The 13,908-nt window shown below is 38.6% G+C and overlaps 1 protein-coding gene across 1 annotated transcript in view; it reads left to right on the plus strand.

Moving 5' to 3' along the window:
* LOC134218225 (uncharacterized) overlaps positions 1-13,908 on the plus strand; it is a 131,323-nt gene that overhangs the window by 67,342 nt on the left and 50,073 nt on the right. The window contains exon 3 of the mRNA XM_062697143.1: positions 11,065-11,135. Within this exon, the coding sequence (XP_062553127.1) occupies positions 11,065-11,135 (71 nt within the window). The remainder of the gene's footprint in view (positions 1-11,064; positions 11,136-13,908) is intronic.

Here is a 13,908-nt window from a genome sequence, read left to right on the forward strand (position 1 = left end):
TTATATTTTATTGTTGTGATGTTTGATTTATGTGGTAAAATGGAACAGGCGCACTAACCTCACTATAAAAATAATTAAAACACCATTCAATTCTATTCAAAGTTTCAATTGAGATGTTATTACACTTTTGAACTTATTTTTTTTTATAGAATCCAATTACAAAATAAAGTAGGAGAATTATGTTTTATTTTAATTCTACATGTTTTAGCCTTTCCTAGCCTAGCCTAATTTCGAATTATTCTATTTCTAAAGTTTACGAGAGATTTGAAGGATTTTTTTAGGCAATACTAATTTTCTGATGTTGTCATAGAGGTTGAACGTTGTATTTCACTTCTAAAAGCTGCAGTTCAGCTTAGTTCATTCTATTCAAGTATTGATGTATTATTTAGTAGAAACAACAATATTGGATTCTTTAAAGCTGCGATTCAACTGTAACTGTAACGTAGGTTAAACTTAAACTCTGTGAAAGTTACTTGAAAGGCTCATTGCAGCAATTTCTTATTCTCTGGGACTCATGTTCCTACCGTCTGACAAGGGGTATCAGGCACATGAATCCCATATGAGGGTGTGTATTCAAAACAGATTTTTTTCGAAACAACATAGAGTATAGATCATGACTGTGAAATTTTGAGGCCCCTTTTATCCGTTCCCAGCTACGCTATAGAGTTGCCATGTTTGAATGATCTCATGGATGCAATACATACCGACCGATTGCATGTATCGACCACAGACACTGGCACTGGTAGTGGTCCGTAAAATCGATCGACTAGATTGCTATTTATGTAAACTAGTCAACCGTTTATGGGGTTGGTGTGCGCTACCTATCCGAGCGATCGATACTATGTGTGCGCTAACTGGCGACAAATAGTAATACATAGTGAAAGTGATCTTTGAAGATGCTACAGTCAGTGGGTTGTTGGGTGCAAAGCAGGTAAAGTTGTTTTTGTCGGACGTGGAACCAACTATGAAAACAAATGTAAAATAGACGAGATATGCATTTCTCAATGATTGTTTTCCGATCAAGATAGTTTACCAATCAGTGCTCAGTTTCGCTACCGATCTGATTGGACCAAACTGATCGCACCAACCACAATCTAGGGTAATGTGGTTACCATAAAAAAGATAAACTAATTTCACGGTTTCTGCATTGCAAAAGGAAAACCGCTTACGGCAGGTGCTATGTAACATTTGTCATACACAAGTTATATGAGAGAGAAACATGTTATGTGAAAATTAGGAGGATTATGTTAACCGAAATTAGACAGAAGGTATCAATAGGATGTTTTAATGTAGAGCGTAAAATATAGTATGTATGTATGTCCTAGGTCCAGAGATGAATGAACTGGTAAGATTTAAAATCTCTGTACCAGAAAAGCTCTAAACAACTTTTTGTTATTCTGTCGTTTTAATGCTTTGCTTAGATGAGTTTGGTTGACTGTAGTAGCTACTCTGTGACAATGCACGCAAAAAAACGTTCATGAATTCATGAACTAACGAGTTCACGGTGTATTGTTTCAGGAACAACAGTCACGTTTTCTGGAACGTTCTGCGTTCCTTAAGTCGAGTCAGGTACGAGACACTGAAGACGACCTTACTGTTGAGGTCGAAACACGTATCTGTCAAGGTACAATTCAGTGGTGGAATAAAATGGGATTGTACAAACTAGTCTTATGACAAGCAAAAGTTAATGTAATGTTGAATTGGATCTTGTGTTCGAGAATAATAAATGTAAAGTTTGTTGAAATATTATTCGATAAAAATCCTTGAACAAAAAAGTTTTAACGATTTCCATCTTGAAACATTAGAATCGTTGCTTTGGGTGTACCCTATGAAATCATATGGATTACAACAGCAAGTATCCGCACCTTTCAGAGTTTAAAGCAGTTAAAATTGCATAACATTGCCTTCCAGTTTAATTCCCTTTAGAAGTTCTATTTACACGTGATTCATACAAATGTCCATAAAAAACAATCGGAAGGATTGGCCGATTTTAGGCATGTCAAAAAACTATTTGACATCTCCAAGCAAATGGACCCCTCGGTAGTTATTCCTGAAACATTTCCACTCAACCCTCGTTTTTTTTAAATCTTGGCTTATTGACATAATACGAACTTCTTGGATTTTTATTTTTCTTGCGGGTTTCTTAACCCGATAAAATGCATTAAAATTCATCCTATATCGGTGATATATTTTCAATAGATCTCTTTTAACATGTACATTAGAGTGATTCAAATTTTGACTTTTTCGCTCCTCTGTGCTTAAACGATGACATTTGATGTTTTATTAATCCACCTAAATTTTTAGCTAATTTAGATGTAACTAGACTGAGCACGCGCAGGTTCAAGTTTGTATGAAAATTACTATGAAAACAGTCACTTTTGTAGAAAACCATTCCGCAACGTCGCTCACGGATCGATCTTCATGGATCATTCAACAGATAATGAGTGGATTTCTAGCTTGAAATGTTTGATAGGATACATTCTTTTTGGAAAGCAAAGATGCACGTTTTGTCCAACACTAACATAACTTTTTTAACTTAAATTCTTCGAAAATGAGCCGACAAAATTTTAAAGCAAGTGTGGGAACAGGACCCTAAATGCATGCTCTTTTTATATCATTTTTGAAAATACGGCGAAAAAATCTTCAACCGTCTAAGACGAATTAAGTACTCTCCATTTAATTCCACCAATTAATTTTCGATATCTTTGCAGATACGTATTTCGACCACAACTGTGTGGTCGTCTTTAGTGTCTCGTACTTGACTCGACTCGACCACACAGTTGTGGTCGAAATACGTATCTGCAAAGATATCGAAAATCAAACCCAGTATTTCTCCATGGAGAACTATCAACTGATTAGAATCAGATTTTTTGCGCCAAACAGTTCCACCAGAAGTTCTTATAATATGTTTTAAGCTCCAAGAGCTTCCTCTAGGGTTTCACTAAAAAATGCATAAAAAAAACTGTTATATACTACCGTTAAATGATGTTAACAAGAAGTACTCATCGAGCTCTTTAACAGAAAAATGGAAAACTTTTATTTTTTCATAAAATCTATTCAATTTGTGAAGGTAATAAAAAGTCCTCTCATAAATGACTTCAGAAATCTCAATTCTAGGTATCACAGTTCATTCTGGAGCTACATGTTTGAAAAATTAATTGAACATCATGTTGGAGACGACTGGTAATAGTTTTCATGTAGGAATTCCTCCTATCGCAGTCTCAGAACCGTTTCGGTCATTAGATGTGGCATTTTTAAATTTTTTGGGAGAATTTTCAATTACAATATTGCGCAGTTTTAGTTGCTAAATCTAATCTTACTTGGTCAATCATTTTTGTCCTAATTCCTATGTTGTTCTGGGTGTCGTATGGTCATAATTTAGGCTTCTAATTTTATCGAATATTTGTTTTTAGTTATAATACATTATTTCGTGAGCAATTGTTTTACTTTTTCAGTGATTTTGTTGTAAAAATAGTTATTTTATGAACAGTTACAGTGCTCGACATTACAACCCCTAATAACATTTTTTTTAACATTGTAAAATTTTGTTTATTTGAATATGGTTTTAAAACTAGTTACAAGGTAATTATTTACATTTCAACGTGGAGGTAAAAATCTAATTCATCAACATCTACTGCATAATCACAATTTATGATAAAGGTGACATAATTTATAAATAGTTTGAGAATTTTCGTTTTGCTTCTATTTGTAGTTCCTGCTAGCACTGGATGGATCAAATCTTCGAATGAAAAAATACGATTGTCAATGACCATTGTTAACATCCTTCGAAGGTGTGTCCACGCTGCCGTCACTCGTTGACACTCACTCAGCTTGTGTTTAATCGTCTCAACAGCTATATTGCAGTGTATGCAATTTTCGCTGTCGACTCGTCTGATGGTGTACCAAAGCTGCCTGTGCTCAATCTTTTCGTTGACGAGTAGGTACCAACTGCTGCGTTGGGCGGATGTCATCTTCTTGTTACAAATATTCAACCACACTCGCTTCCAATCCACAGTTGGGTGACGGAGCTCAACCCTTGGTCTATCGGTCTGGTCTATGTGAAAGCGATGGATTTGCTCGGATGAAGGGCTATGTCGGATTTGAGGTGGCAAGCCAGGATATAGTTGCAAGATTTTTTTCAAACAAGGAAGATCTGCAGGTGGAGCAGGAGGATTCGCTTGTGTAATATAGGACCGATAAAAAGGGGTTGAGTCGATTTCCTGTATTTGGCGGTTAATTAGGAGAGCTGGAGATTTCAAAGCTATAAGCTGGAGCTTTATTCCTCCTTGATCTAGGGGTCTTGCTAGCTGTTGTATCGGTACACGCGCTGGATACCGCCTCCTCAGAAAAGATCCCAAAAAATAGCTGCGAATTCAATAATTCTAGCACGATTCTTGAAAACGTCGTATGCCCAAAAGAAATGGTCTCTCTTTGTGTACTTTCTCTTTCGATTATTAAAACGCCATCCTAACAACTACATCTGTTAAAAGACTTTCATTATTCCATACTTCCACTATAATCACTTTGTTTCAAAAGATACGTATTTCCTTGTAGTTTTCTACCTGAAAACTTCTTCAGTGTTTTGTTATCGACTGGAATAGTGAAGTATTTTAACTTTGTAACATTTCTCCTAAGACGCTTAATAACAAATAATCATCTACATCTGATTTTTTAGCAAAGATCTAAAGAAAATAGCTTTGTCTATCGCACTGAGGTAATAATATTGAAACAAATGCAAAACATGCGAAAAAGAGTCTTCAAAAATCATGCTAGAATATATCCTTGGTTAGTGATGAACTTAAATATTTTTTTTAAAATCACTTAAATAAAATATGCTTTATATTATAATATACTTTAAGCTCCAAGAGCTTCCTCTAGGGTTTCACTAAAAAATGCATAAAAACTGTTATATACTACCGTTAAATGATGTTAACGAGAAGTACTCATTGAGCTCTTTACAAAAAAATGGAATCATTTATGTTTTCTAAAATCTACTCAGTTTGTGAAGGTAATAAAAAGTCCTCTCATAAATGTCTCCAGAAATCTCAATTCTACGTAAAACAGTTTATTCTGGAGCTACAAGTTTGAAAAATATTTGAACATTTGGTGTTGGAGACTGCTGGTAATAGTTTTCATGTAGGAATTCTTCCTATCGCAGTCTTAAAACCGTTTCGGTCATTAGATGTGGCATTTTTAAATTTTTTGGGAGAATTTTCAATTACAATATTGCGCAGTTTTAGTTGCTAAATCTAATCTTACTTGGTCAATCATTTTTGTCCTAATTCCTATGTTGTTCTGGGTGTCGTATGGTCATAATTTAGGCTTCTAATTTTATCGAATATTTGTTTTTAGTTATACTATATTATTTCGTGAGCAATTGTTTTACTTTTTCAGTGATTTTGTTGTAAAAATAGTTATTTTATGAACAGTTACAGTGCTCGACATTACAACCCCTAATAACATTCAAACAGCTCTTTGGCATTCGATGTTATTTATTGTGGTTTTTATTGCGACAATATGCATGCTCTTTAGTTTAGAAAAAGCATTTACCACGCGTAAATTATGATCCATTTTCTAGCTGTTGTCAAAACCTTATAAATTGGTTATAAATTGCGTATACTTTGAAATATGAATTTATTGAGACATTCTATGCCTTGATTGAACCAATCTGGAAAATATTTTACTTGTCATGATACTTCTTAAAGTTGTTTTGTTACTATAAAAGTTACTTTCGGCTTTACGTCAATAGGCATTTGTGATTGCTACATGAAGAGTCTTATAAAATACAAACTTTGCATTTCTGAAAAAAAAAAATCAAAACAAAAAATAATTGGAGAGCGAAGACAAGTAATAAGAGCTGAAACTTTCATTATTACAAGAGAAATAGTTTCGAATTATGTCCATGCATCTTGCTTACTCACAATCAGTGGTGCGAATTCTCAATCTCAGTGACTGAAATTGTAGGATATTGATACCATTGCCTCTTCACACTCACTTCGTAGCAGTGAAAACTGAAAATGGTTAGCAGCAACAATCAAAGATAAAGTAAACAGAAGACCTCTTTTCTCATTGCATACGCAGCCCGCAGTGACAGTCCATTCAGTTCATTCGCTGCTGCGTGAATGTGACGGCCCTATATAAATGCATGGGTGAATACTATCACTTGAAAGACAAAGACAGGAAATTTGTGCCGAATGATCCTCAGCTTCAGCCCGCTGTTGGCAAACCGAGTTGGCTAAGCTACTCCTGCTTTGTCTTTCTGACTGAAAGGCACCGTCATAGGCAAAGAGGAGCAGAGAAAAATACAAAACAAAAGAATCACATTCAGCAGGCATTGTTGATAAATTGCTCCACTGCTCACAATATGCATGCTGGTAAATTTTCAGCTTTATCAATCACCTTGATATTGAAATTTGCATTGCGGGGTGACAAATTGAAACGAACCAGATACAGGAAAATCACTGTACGTTGGACCCACTCCAGGCTGAGCGTATTTTATTATTTCATGTGAATGTTCGAATAAAGCTATATCTAGAGAACTCCACAGGCATCAAGATTAAGTGGCTTAGATAAGGTTTTAAACGATGCCAACTTACTTTTATAGTAGTTTACAAATGGATTTCGAAAAGTTTTTTTTTGCAATTCCTGATCATAATACCTGGTTTACAGTTGACATTTGAGTGATGAAATGGCCTACTTTTCCATACCAATGAAACGGGTGCTTTAATGAACATTATGCAACTCAAATGGGTTGCATAAAATCCATTAAAGCACTCATTTGGGTGCTAAAATGAAAAACCAGCATTAGTACAGTAGTTACATGACCATATTTAGCTCAATTAGCTTGGGTGAGTGTTCAAATAGTGTATTCTCCGTGTCATACAATAAATGAAATAATTTGTTTTGCCATGACATCAAATTTTCCAAAGGCGGGTTTATCTATCGCTTTATGGTCTGTCGAGCATTCAATGAGGCATAATAACATGGAATATGTTTGTTTCCTGCAGCAGCATGATTTTTTAACAAGATTGATCATGTGAAGTAAATAAAATTGTCCCATTTTGGTACAGATTTATCATATCAAAGCCCATTTTTCGTCATTGCAAAAAATAGCGTGTGCAACTCGTTGCAAAACTTGATTTTTTCAGCACTCGTAGTATTTATCCAACTCGGCAAGCCTCGTTGGATAAACGTACAACTCGTGCTGAAAAAAACATCTTTTTGCAACTAGTTGCACAAACTACTATTGTGCCTAGCTCGTATTCATGTTTCATCATATTCTGATCTTAAAATCCGTCTTGCATTTACCCTTCAAAACCATCTCAAGAGTGGGCCGACTAGGCCGATACTTTTCTGCAAGAGGTTTTGGTGTAACCAATAAAAAAAGAAAATTCCTTGACTAGAGTTTATTCAACCGTCCAAGACGAGTTTAGTACTCTCCATTTAATTCTACTACGTTTTATTATCTCTGCAGATACGTATTTCGACCGCAACTGTGTGGTCGGAAACGTATCTGCAAAGATAACAAAACGTAGTGGAATTATAAGGAGAGTATTAAACGCGTCTTAGACGGGTAAATACATTCCACTAAGAAGAGCCTAATATAATAATAATACTTTCCTAGAGTTTTATTGTTGTAGGATTCAAATACTCTTGTAGTAAATCATAGAACTCAACTGGAACGACTGTTTTAAAAATGGTGAATTTACGTACATATATTTTATCGTGGATTCAAGCTCTGTGTGTTGTTATTTTTATCTATTCGTCTGTGCTTTCTACTCTTGTTATTTGAATGTTGTATCCCAGCATATGCTGCGTTTAGATTTTCAAAATCTGTACGGTAATTGATAGTGCAATAACATGTTAGTGTGATTTGAGATGTGGCACATCTCTAAGATGGGGAGAGCTGAGGCTCTCCGAGAATGATCTAGTATCCAGCTTTCCACGCTCGGTAATGGCGGCTTGTCGGTGTGTAAAAATCAATCGGTCACTGTACTGTTTGACACTAGCTAGAGGAAAGCCCACTGGTGTTCCTTGGTGAAGGGAAGGGTAAAAAGGCCTTTTCGCCAGTGAGTTTTCCTCCAGCTAGTGTCAAAAAGTACAGTAACTGGTTTTTACACACCGACAAGCCGCAATACCGAGCGTGGAAAGCTGGATACATGATCCAGGTAAGTCGAATTCATGGTCTTGGTCTATAATATCTTTCCTTAGTGCTGTTTCATAGCTTCTCCCTTGAAAAAGACCACATCCAATGGCTGAAATGTCGAGTAGTATAAAACGTTAACCGTTAAGACTAAGGTAGCCGAAATTCCTACATAATTGAACATAATTTTGAAATTCTTGTAGAAATTCCTTTTGATACCTATTAATTACTTTCATTGGGAATACTTCGGATAGGCGGTTTGAAAATTCTTCAAGACAGCTCCTAAAAAATGTATTTGAGCAGCTCCAAGAATTCCATCAAATTATCTCAACCGTTTTCTACAAATCAAAACGAATTATCTTCCACCTCTTCAAAGATTTTAGATTAAATAAAATCATGATGTAATGCTTATGTTATACGTCGATCTTTTTTTTTCGTCGATGTAATGCTTATATTACAAAATTTGTGAACACGCTTGTTAAGTGAATGAGAATCTCGTTTTAAGCCCGGTTTGTACGGATGCATATATCGCAAATCCCATAATCCGCATAAAAAACGGCTTCAGCGAAAATCGATTTTTCGCGGTTTTAACGTATTCCCCAATTAAAGAAAAAATTATAATATATAAATATATAAAAAATAATCTGCATAAAAACGACTTTTACAAGTTTGAAAATGAATTTTTACTTCATCAATATTTTTTGGAACATCACCCGCCATTACGCATTTTTCTCCGAGGTACCCCCTGGGGCCAGCGAAGGTACCCCCAGGGGTACATATACCCCAGGTTGAGAACCGCTGCGCTAAGTCTTCATTTGAGGGTTGATAATAAGCCTAAAACATCCAGTTTTGATTTTTGTCCTACCTTGCCATATATTCAACGCACTGTGCGTCGCCGCAGCAGACACAGAGGCAGGTGGAAGCGTATCTTTCATAAGCCTTCATGGAAAGAACTAAAAATGTAAGGAAACCTAATATCTTCTGATTGAGTTATGACTATCTTTAATACAACTATTTCACATTAGAACGCGAAACAATTTTGAGCCATAGCTTCGACCAAACAGACCGCCTAACTTGCATTTGAGGCTAACGAAATGAGCTTCCGATTTGGCAAACATCGCTTTACCCAGCTCAACCCGATGAAACACCATGCGGCTAATGGTCTGAAGAATGAAATTGTATATTAAACAAATCACCGGCACGATCCGAAACGGATCAAACTTATACCCATACTCACCATTTCGAACCATTAAAAAAATCCAACGATTAAACATGATCACGCAACGGACGCGCATGGACCAACGCTAAAGGCTTTGGATACGTAAAATTTGCTTCATACTGGTACTGTTTTTTGTTGGCAACAATCCGACATTAGGTAGTACCTAAACACAAATTTATCGCTCTTGGTTGGAACTCTCAATCACATGGGAGAGTATTATGTGTATGAGTATTACTGTTTGTAAACTACACTGCCAAGGCCGTCGGGCCATGTGATCGGACGAGTTCAATCGCTCAACCTCGAGCATTGCAAACCCCCTCAATCACCAGTCATTGCGTGGTGATACAAATACCCCCGTGCGCAGCCTCTCGTCGCGGCATCTTTATGGATGACCTCCCCTCCAGATCGCTCAGGTGTTTATTCATATTCTGTGACCGCGCGAGTTCACAAGTCGATCGAATTATTCACGGCTTATTGATACGCTCCAAGGATCCTTCCTAGACGAGCACTGATTGCAATTCTAGCTTGGCCGAGCGTGCTCGCAGTCACAGACGGTCACTAATTGACAATTGTCACGTTCCGCCATTTGACGCCGCACCGCTCCGTGACCGACCGGCCATGAGTCGCCAATAAAAACCGTAGCAGCGCATTGAGTGTCCGTGCCGGAGTAGTTTAACGGCAGGTTTCATTACACTTCGCGGTACTCGCCGCCAACAACACCGCAGTAAGTGCATTAGATAAGTTTGATTCGCCATGCTTCACAGGGTGAGATCCGGTCTTTGTGTTCGGCCAGGGGAGAATCAATGGGCTATAGCATTTGGCAGTATATGCAGCATCGTTGTTTGTTTTGATGTTTAATGATTTATTACCAAGCTGAGGCACTCATTTTGAATGAAATTTGGCGGTCATGTTTCGCTCCGGTTGGCGATCATTACAATTATAATCGACTGTTTGGAAACATTGGTAATTGTAGCATGATGTGGTCATGAACATTGCTGCATTCAGATTCTGAAGCTCATGATTTTGATTCCATATATCGAATTTATAATCCTGTTTGTTAAGTATTGAGTCTTATGTCAATCTCACCACATTTTTGCACAATAACCATTAAAAATCTTAAATCTTTTATAGGTTTAACATATAAACAACCTAAATCGTCTAAATCTAAAACTGGTCACTATAACGTCACGAAGAGAGCTTTCTTATTATTGTTTTGCTTCCTGCCATCATCAAGTAGATTTTTTGAATGTACTGAAAACGATGACAACGCTTCAAATATGGTGGTGGCCCTTATGCTAACCGAGCGCGAGTGCCCTAATCTAAGCGTCTCCAAACTCTAAAACAAAACAATGAGCAATTAATTCTCGAGTTATGTAAGCGCCAGCCGTGACGCGGAATCGAAACATCGGTTGGTTGGCCGTTCGGAAGCGGCGGCGGCCAGTGATGATTCTTCCGTCTTTGATTGATATGCACCATGCACGTATCCGCTCCCTTATACAACGGCGTCTATTCAAAATTAACTCCGACCGTCACATGTCTGTCAGCAGAGCCGTATGCTCGTGCTCTTCCTCGCAACAACTATTTTGACGGAACGATTATAATTCGCCCCATTGTTCAATATTGTTCAAATCACATTCGATGCATTTTTCCATACTCATCTGTAACCGTTTTAATTTTCTTTCTTTCGGTTTTTTATTTTCAGGTTCATTGAAAACGTCATTCCTAGCCGGAAGCACTTTCAACGTCTCGTGGCATTTGGCATATCCGCATCGAGTGAGTATTTTTTTTCTCCGTAATTGTTGTTTAGTACTGAGATCAAGATTTGTGGGAACTCGAGTGTTGAATAGCGCTCGCAATGTGCGGTATTGTCTATCATTTGACGATGACGATCATGAAGATGTGACTTGGTCGTAATGAGTTTTATGGGAAAGGGTTGCGTTGTGGCTAGACTTTATGGTGTTACGTGTATTGGCATTGACCAGATTGCCGGTAGGCGTGGGTGGCGGTTGAGCATTCTTATTCCATAAAGCATCATGGAGTGGAATGAATCTAATCGAAATATGAGGTCAACTGCATACCATTGAAAGTGCCAGCTATTCAATTAAGATACAATTTACCTTCAACAGTGCTATAAATCATTGTTGATTTAAAGCGGTTGTTAAGACATCATTCAATTGTCGACTAATGAGCCACTTCAAATTTATTGGAGTACGAAAATATCAATTATTATTCTGGGAAAGACCGACGGTTGCTAGTTGCGTTACAGTTCTAATGATGGACAAGGACTTCATTCAAGTGGGAAACAAGTTTATCTATCTATCTGAGTGAACAGTAAACAGATCCCTAAAATCAGTTCAATCGTCATGTTATTTAAGTAGTATCTTCGATTATTACATTTCTAGTGGAAGTTAGTCGAATTCGACTCAATTTGGAGTAGTTCATTTTAACCCATGTGAACCCATGCAAGTTCTTTTACTCGATTTAGCTCACGACTTTAGCACAACAAATGATAACGAAGCTTTGATAACATGCTAGCTACGACACAAATTGCTTCTGCAGCTCCATAGCACAATAAAAAAGCTCGAATAAAACACACGTAATAATACTTTACTTTGTATTTTTGAAAATATTCTCGTAAACAATTCAACATTTCAACTTCAACTAATTTGCCGGGTTGGGTTGTTGAACAGTGCACGAGGAAAGCACAATCACTGCTAGGTGGACTAATCTAGTTCTTTTTTCTGTTGCCAAACGCTGAAGACATTTGGTGGCAAGATCAGTGCTGGTAGAATCATTCCCGCGCATGCAAACTCATTTGCGAATCTAAAGGATTCCATCACGCTTGAGTTTTTTACGCTAGAACGCATGTGATCATGTGCCATAATTTCGTTCAAAAAAGCGTTTAAAATCAATTTATGGGCAATAGATTATTAAGATACGCAAAAGTATTCACTCCCCGTAGAAAGCGCTGTAACGGTTGGCCAGACTCCACCACCTTACGATCCTTGATTTGATTGACGTCAGTGGCTCTAAAACGGATTAAAGTAGCATCAACGTTCTTATATTTATTTATTTATTATCAGACTAAGGCCGGAGTGGCCTGTGCTGCACATAAAAGTCTTCTCCATTCAGCTCGGTCCATGGCTGCACTTCGCCAACCACGCAGTCTGCGGAGGGTCCGCAAATCGTCCTCCACCTGATCGATACACCTTACCCGCTGTGCACCTCGCCTTCTTGTTCCCGTCGGATCGTTGTCGAGAACCATTTTCACCGGATTACTGTCCGACATTCTGGCTACGTTCCCGGCCCACCGCAGTCTTCCGATTTTCGCGGTGTGGTTCTCCCAACAGCTGATGCAACTCGTGGTTCATTCGCCTCCTCCACGTACCGTCAGCCATCTGCACCCCACCATAGATGGTACGCAACACTTTCCTTTCGAAAACTCCCAGTGCGCGTTGGTCCTCCACGAGCATCGTCCAGGTCTCGTGTCCGTAGAGAACTACCGGTCTAATAAGCGTTTTGTAGATAGTCAGTTTGGTACGGCGGCGAACTCTATTCGATCGGAGCGTCTTGCGGAGTCCAAGGTACGTATGATTTCCAGCCACTATGCGTCTTCGAATTTCTCTGCTGGTATCGTTATCGGCGGTCAACAGTGAGCCCAAGTACACGTATTCTTCAACCACCTCGATTTCGTCACCACCGATAGAAACTCGTAGTGGGTGGCTTACATTGACCTCTCTTGAGCCTCTTCCTACCATGTACTTCGTCTTCGACGTGTTGATGACTAGTCCAATCCGTTTAGCTTCGCTTTTCAGTCTGATGTAGGCTTCCTCCATCCTCTCAAAGTTACGTGCCATGATATCAATGTCGTCGGCGAAACCAAATAACTGGACGGACTTCGTGAAAATCGTACCACTCGTGTGTCAATCCCTGCCCTTCGTATTGCTCCCTCCAAAGCGATGTTGAATAGTAGACACGAGAGACCATCACCTTGCCGTAACCCTCTACGTGTTTCGAAGGGACTCGAGAATGCCCCTGAAAATCGAACTACGCACATCACCCGATCCATCGTCGCCTTGATCAACCGTATCAGTTTATCCGGAAATCCGTTTTCGTGCATTAGCTGCCATAGCTGGTCTCGATCGATTATATCATATGCGGCTTTGAAGTCGATAAATAGATGATGTGTGGACACGTTGTATTCGCGGCATTTCTGCAATACCTGACGTATGGCGAACACCTGGTCTGTGGTAGAGCGTTCACCCATGAATCCCGCCTGGTACTGCCCCACGAACTCCCTTGCAATTGGTGTTAGTCGGTGGAATAAAATTTGGGAGAGTACCTTGTAGGCGGCGTTCAGCAATGTGATTGCGCGGTAGTTGCTACAATCCAGCTTATCGCCCTTTTTGTAGATGGGACACACGACACCTTCCATCCACTCCTGCGGCAGAACCTCATCCTCCCAAACCTTAGTAATCACCCAGTGCAGAGCGCTGCACTGCCAGTGCCTCACCACCGTGTTTAAACAGCTCTCCTGGTAGTTGGT

This window comes from Armigeres subalbatus, chromosome 2 (assembly GCF_024139115.2).
Source record: "Armigeres subalbatus isolate Guangzhou_Male chromosome 2, GZ_Asu_2, whole genome shotgun sequence".
Classification (NCBI taxonomy): Eukaryota; Metazoa; Arthropoda; class Insecta; order Diptera; family Culicidae; genus Armigeres; species Armigeres subalbatus.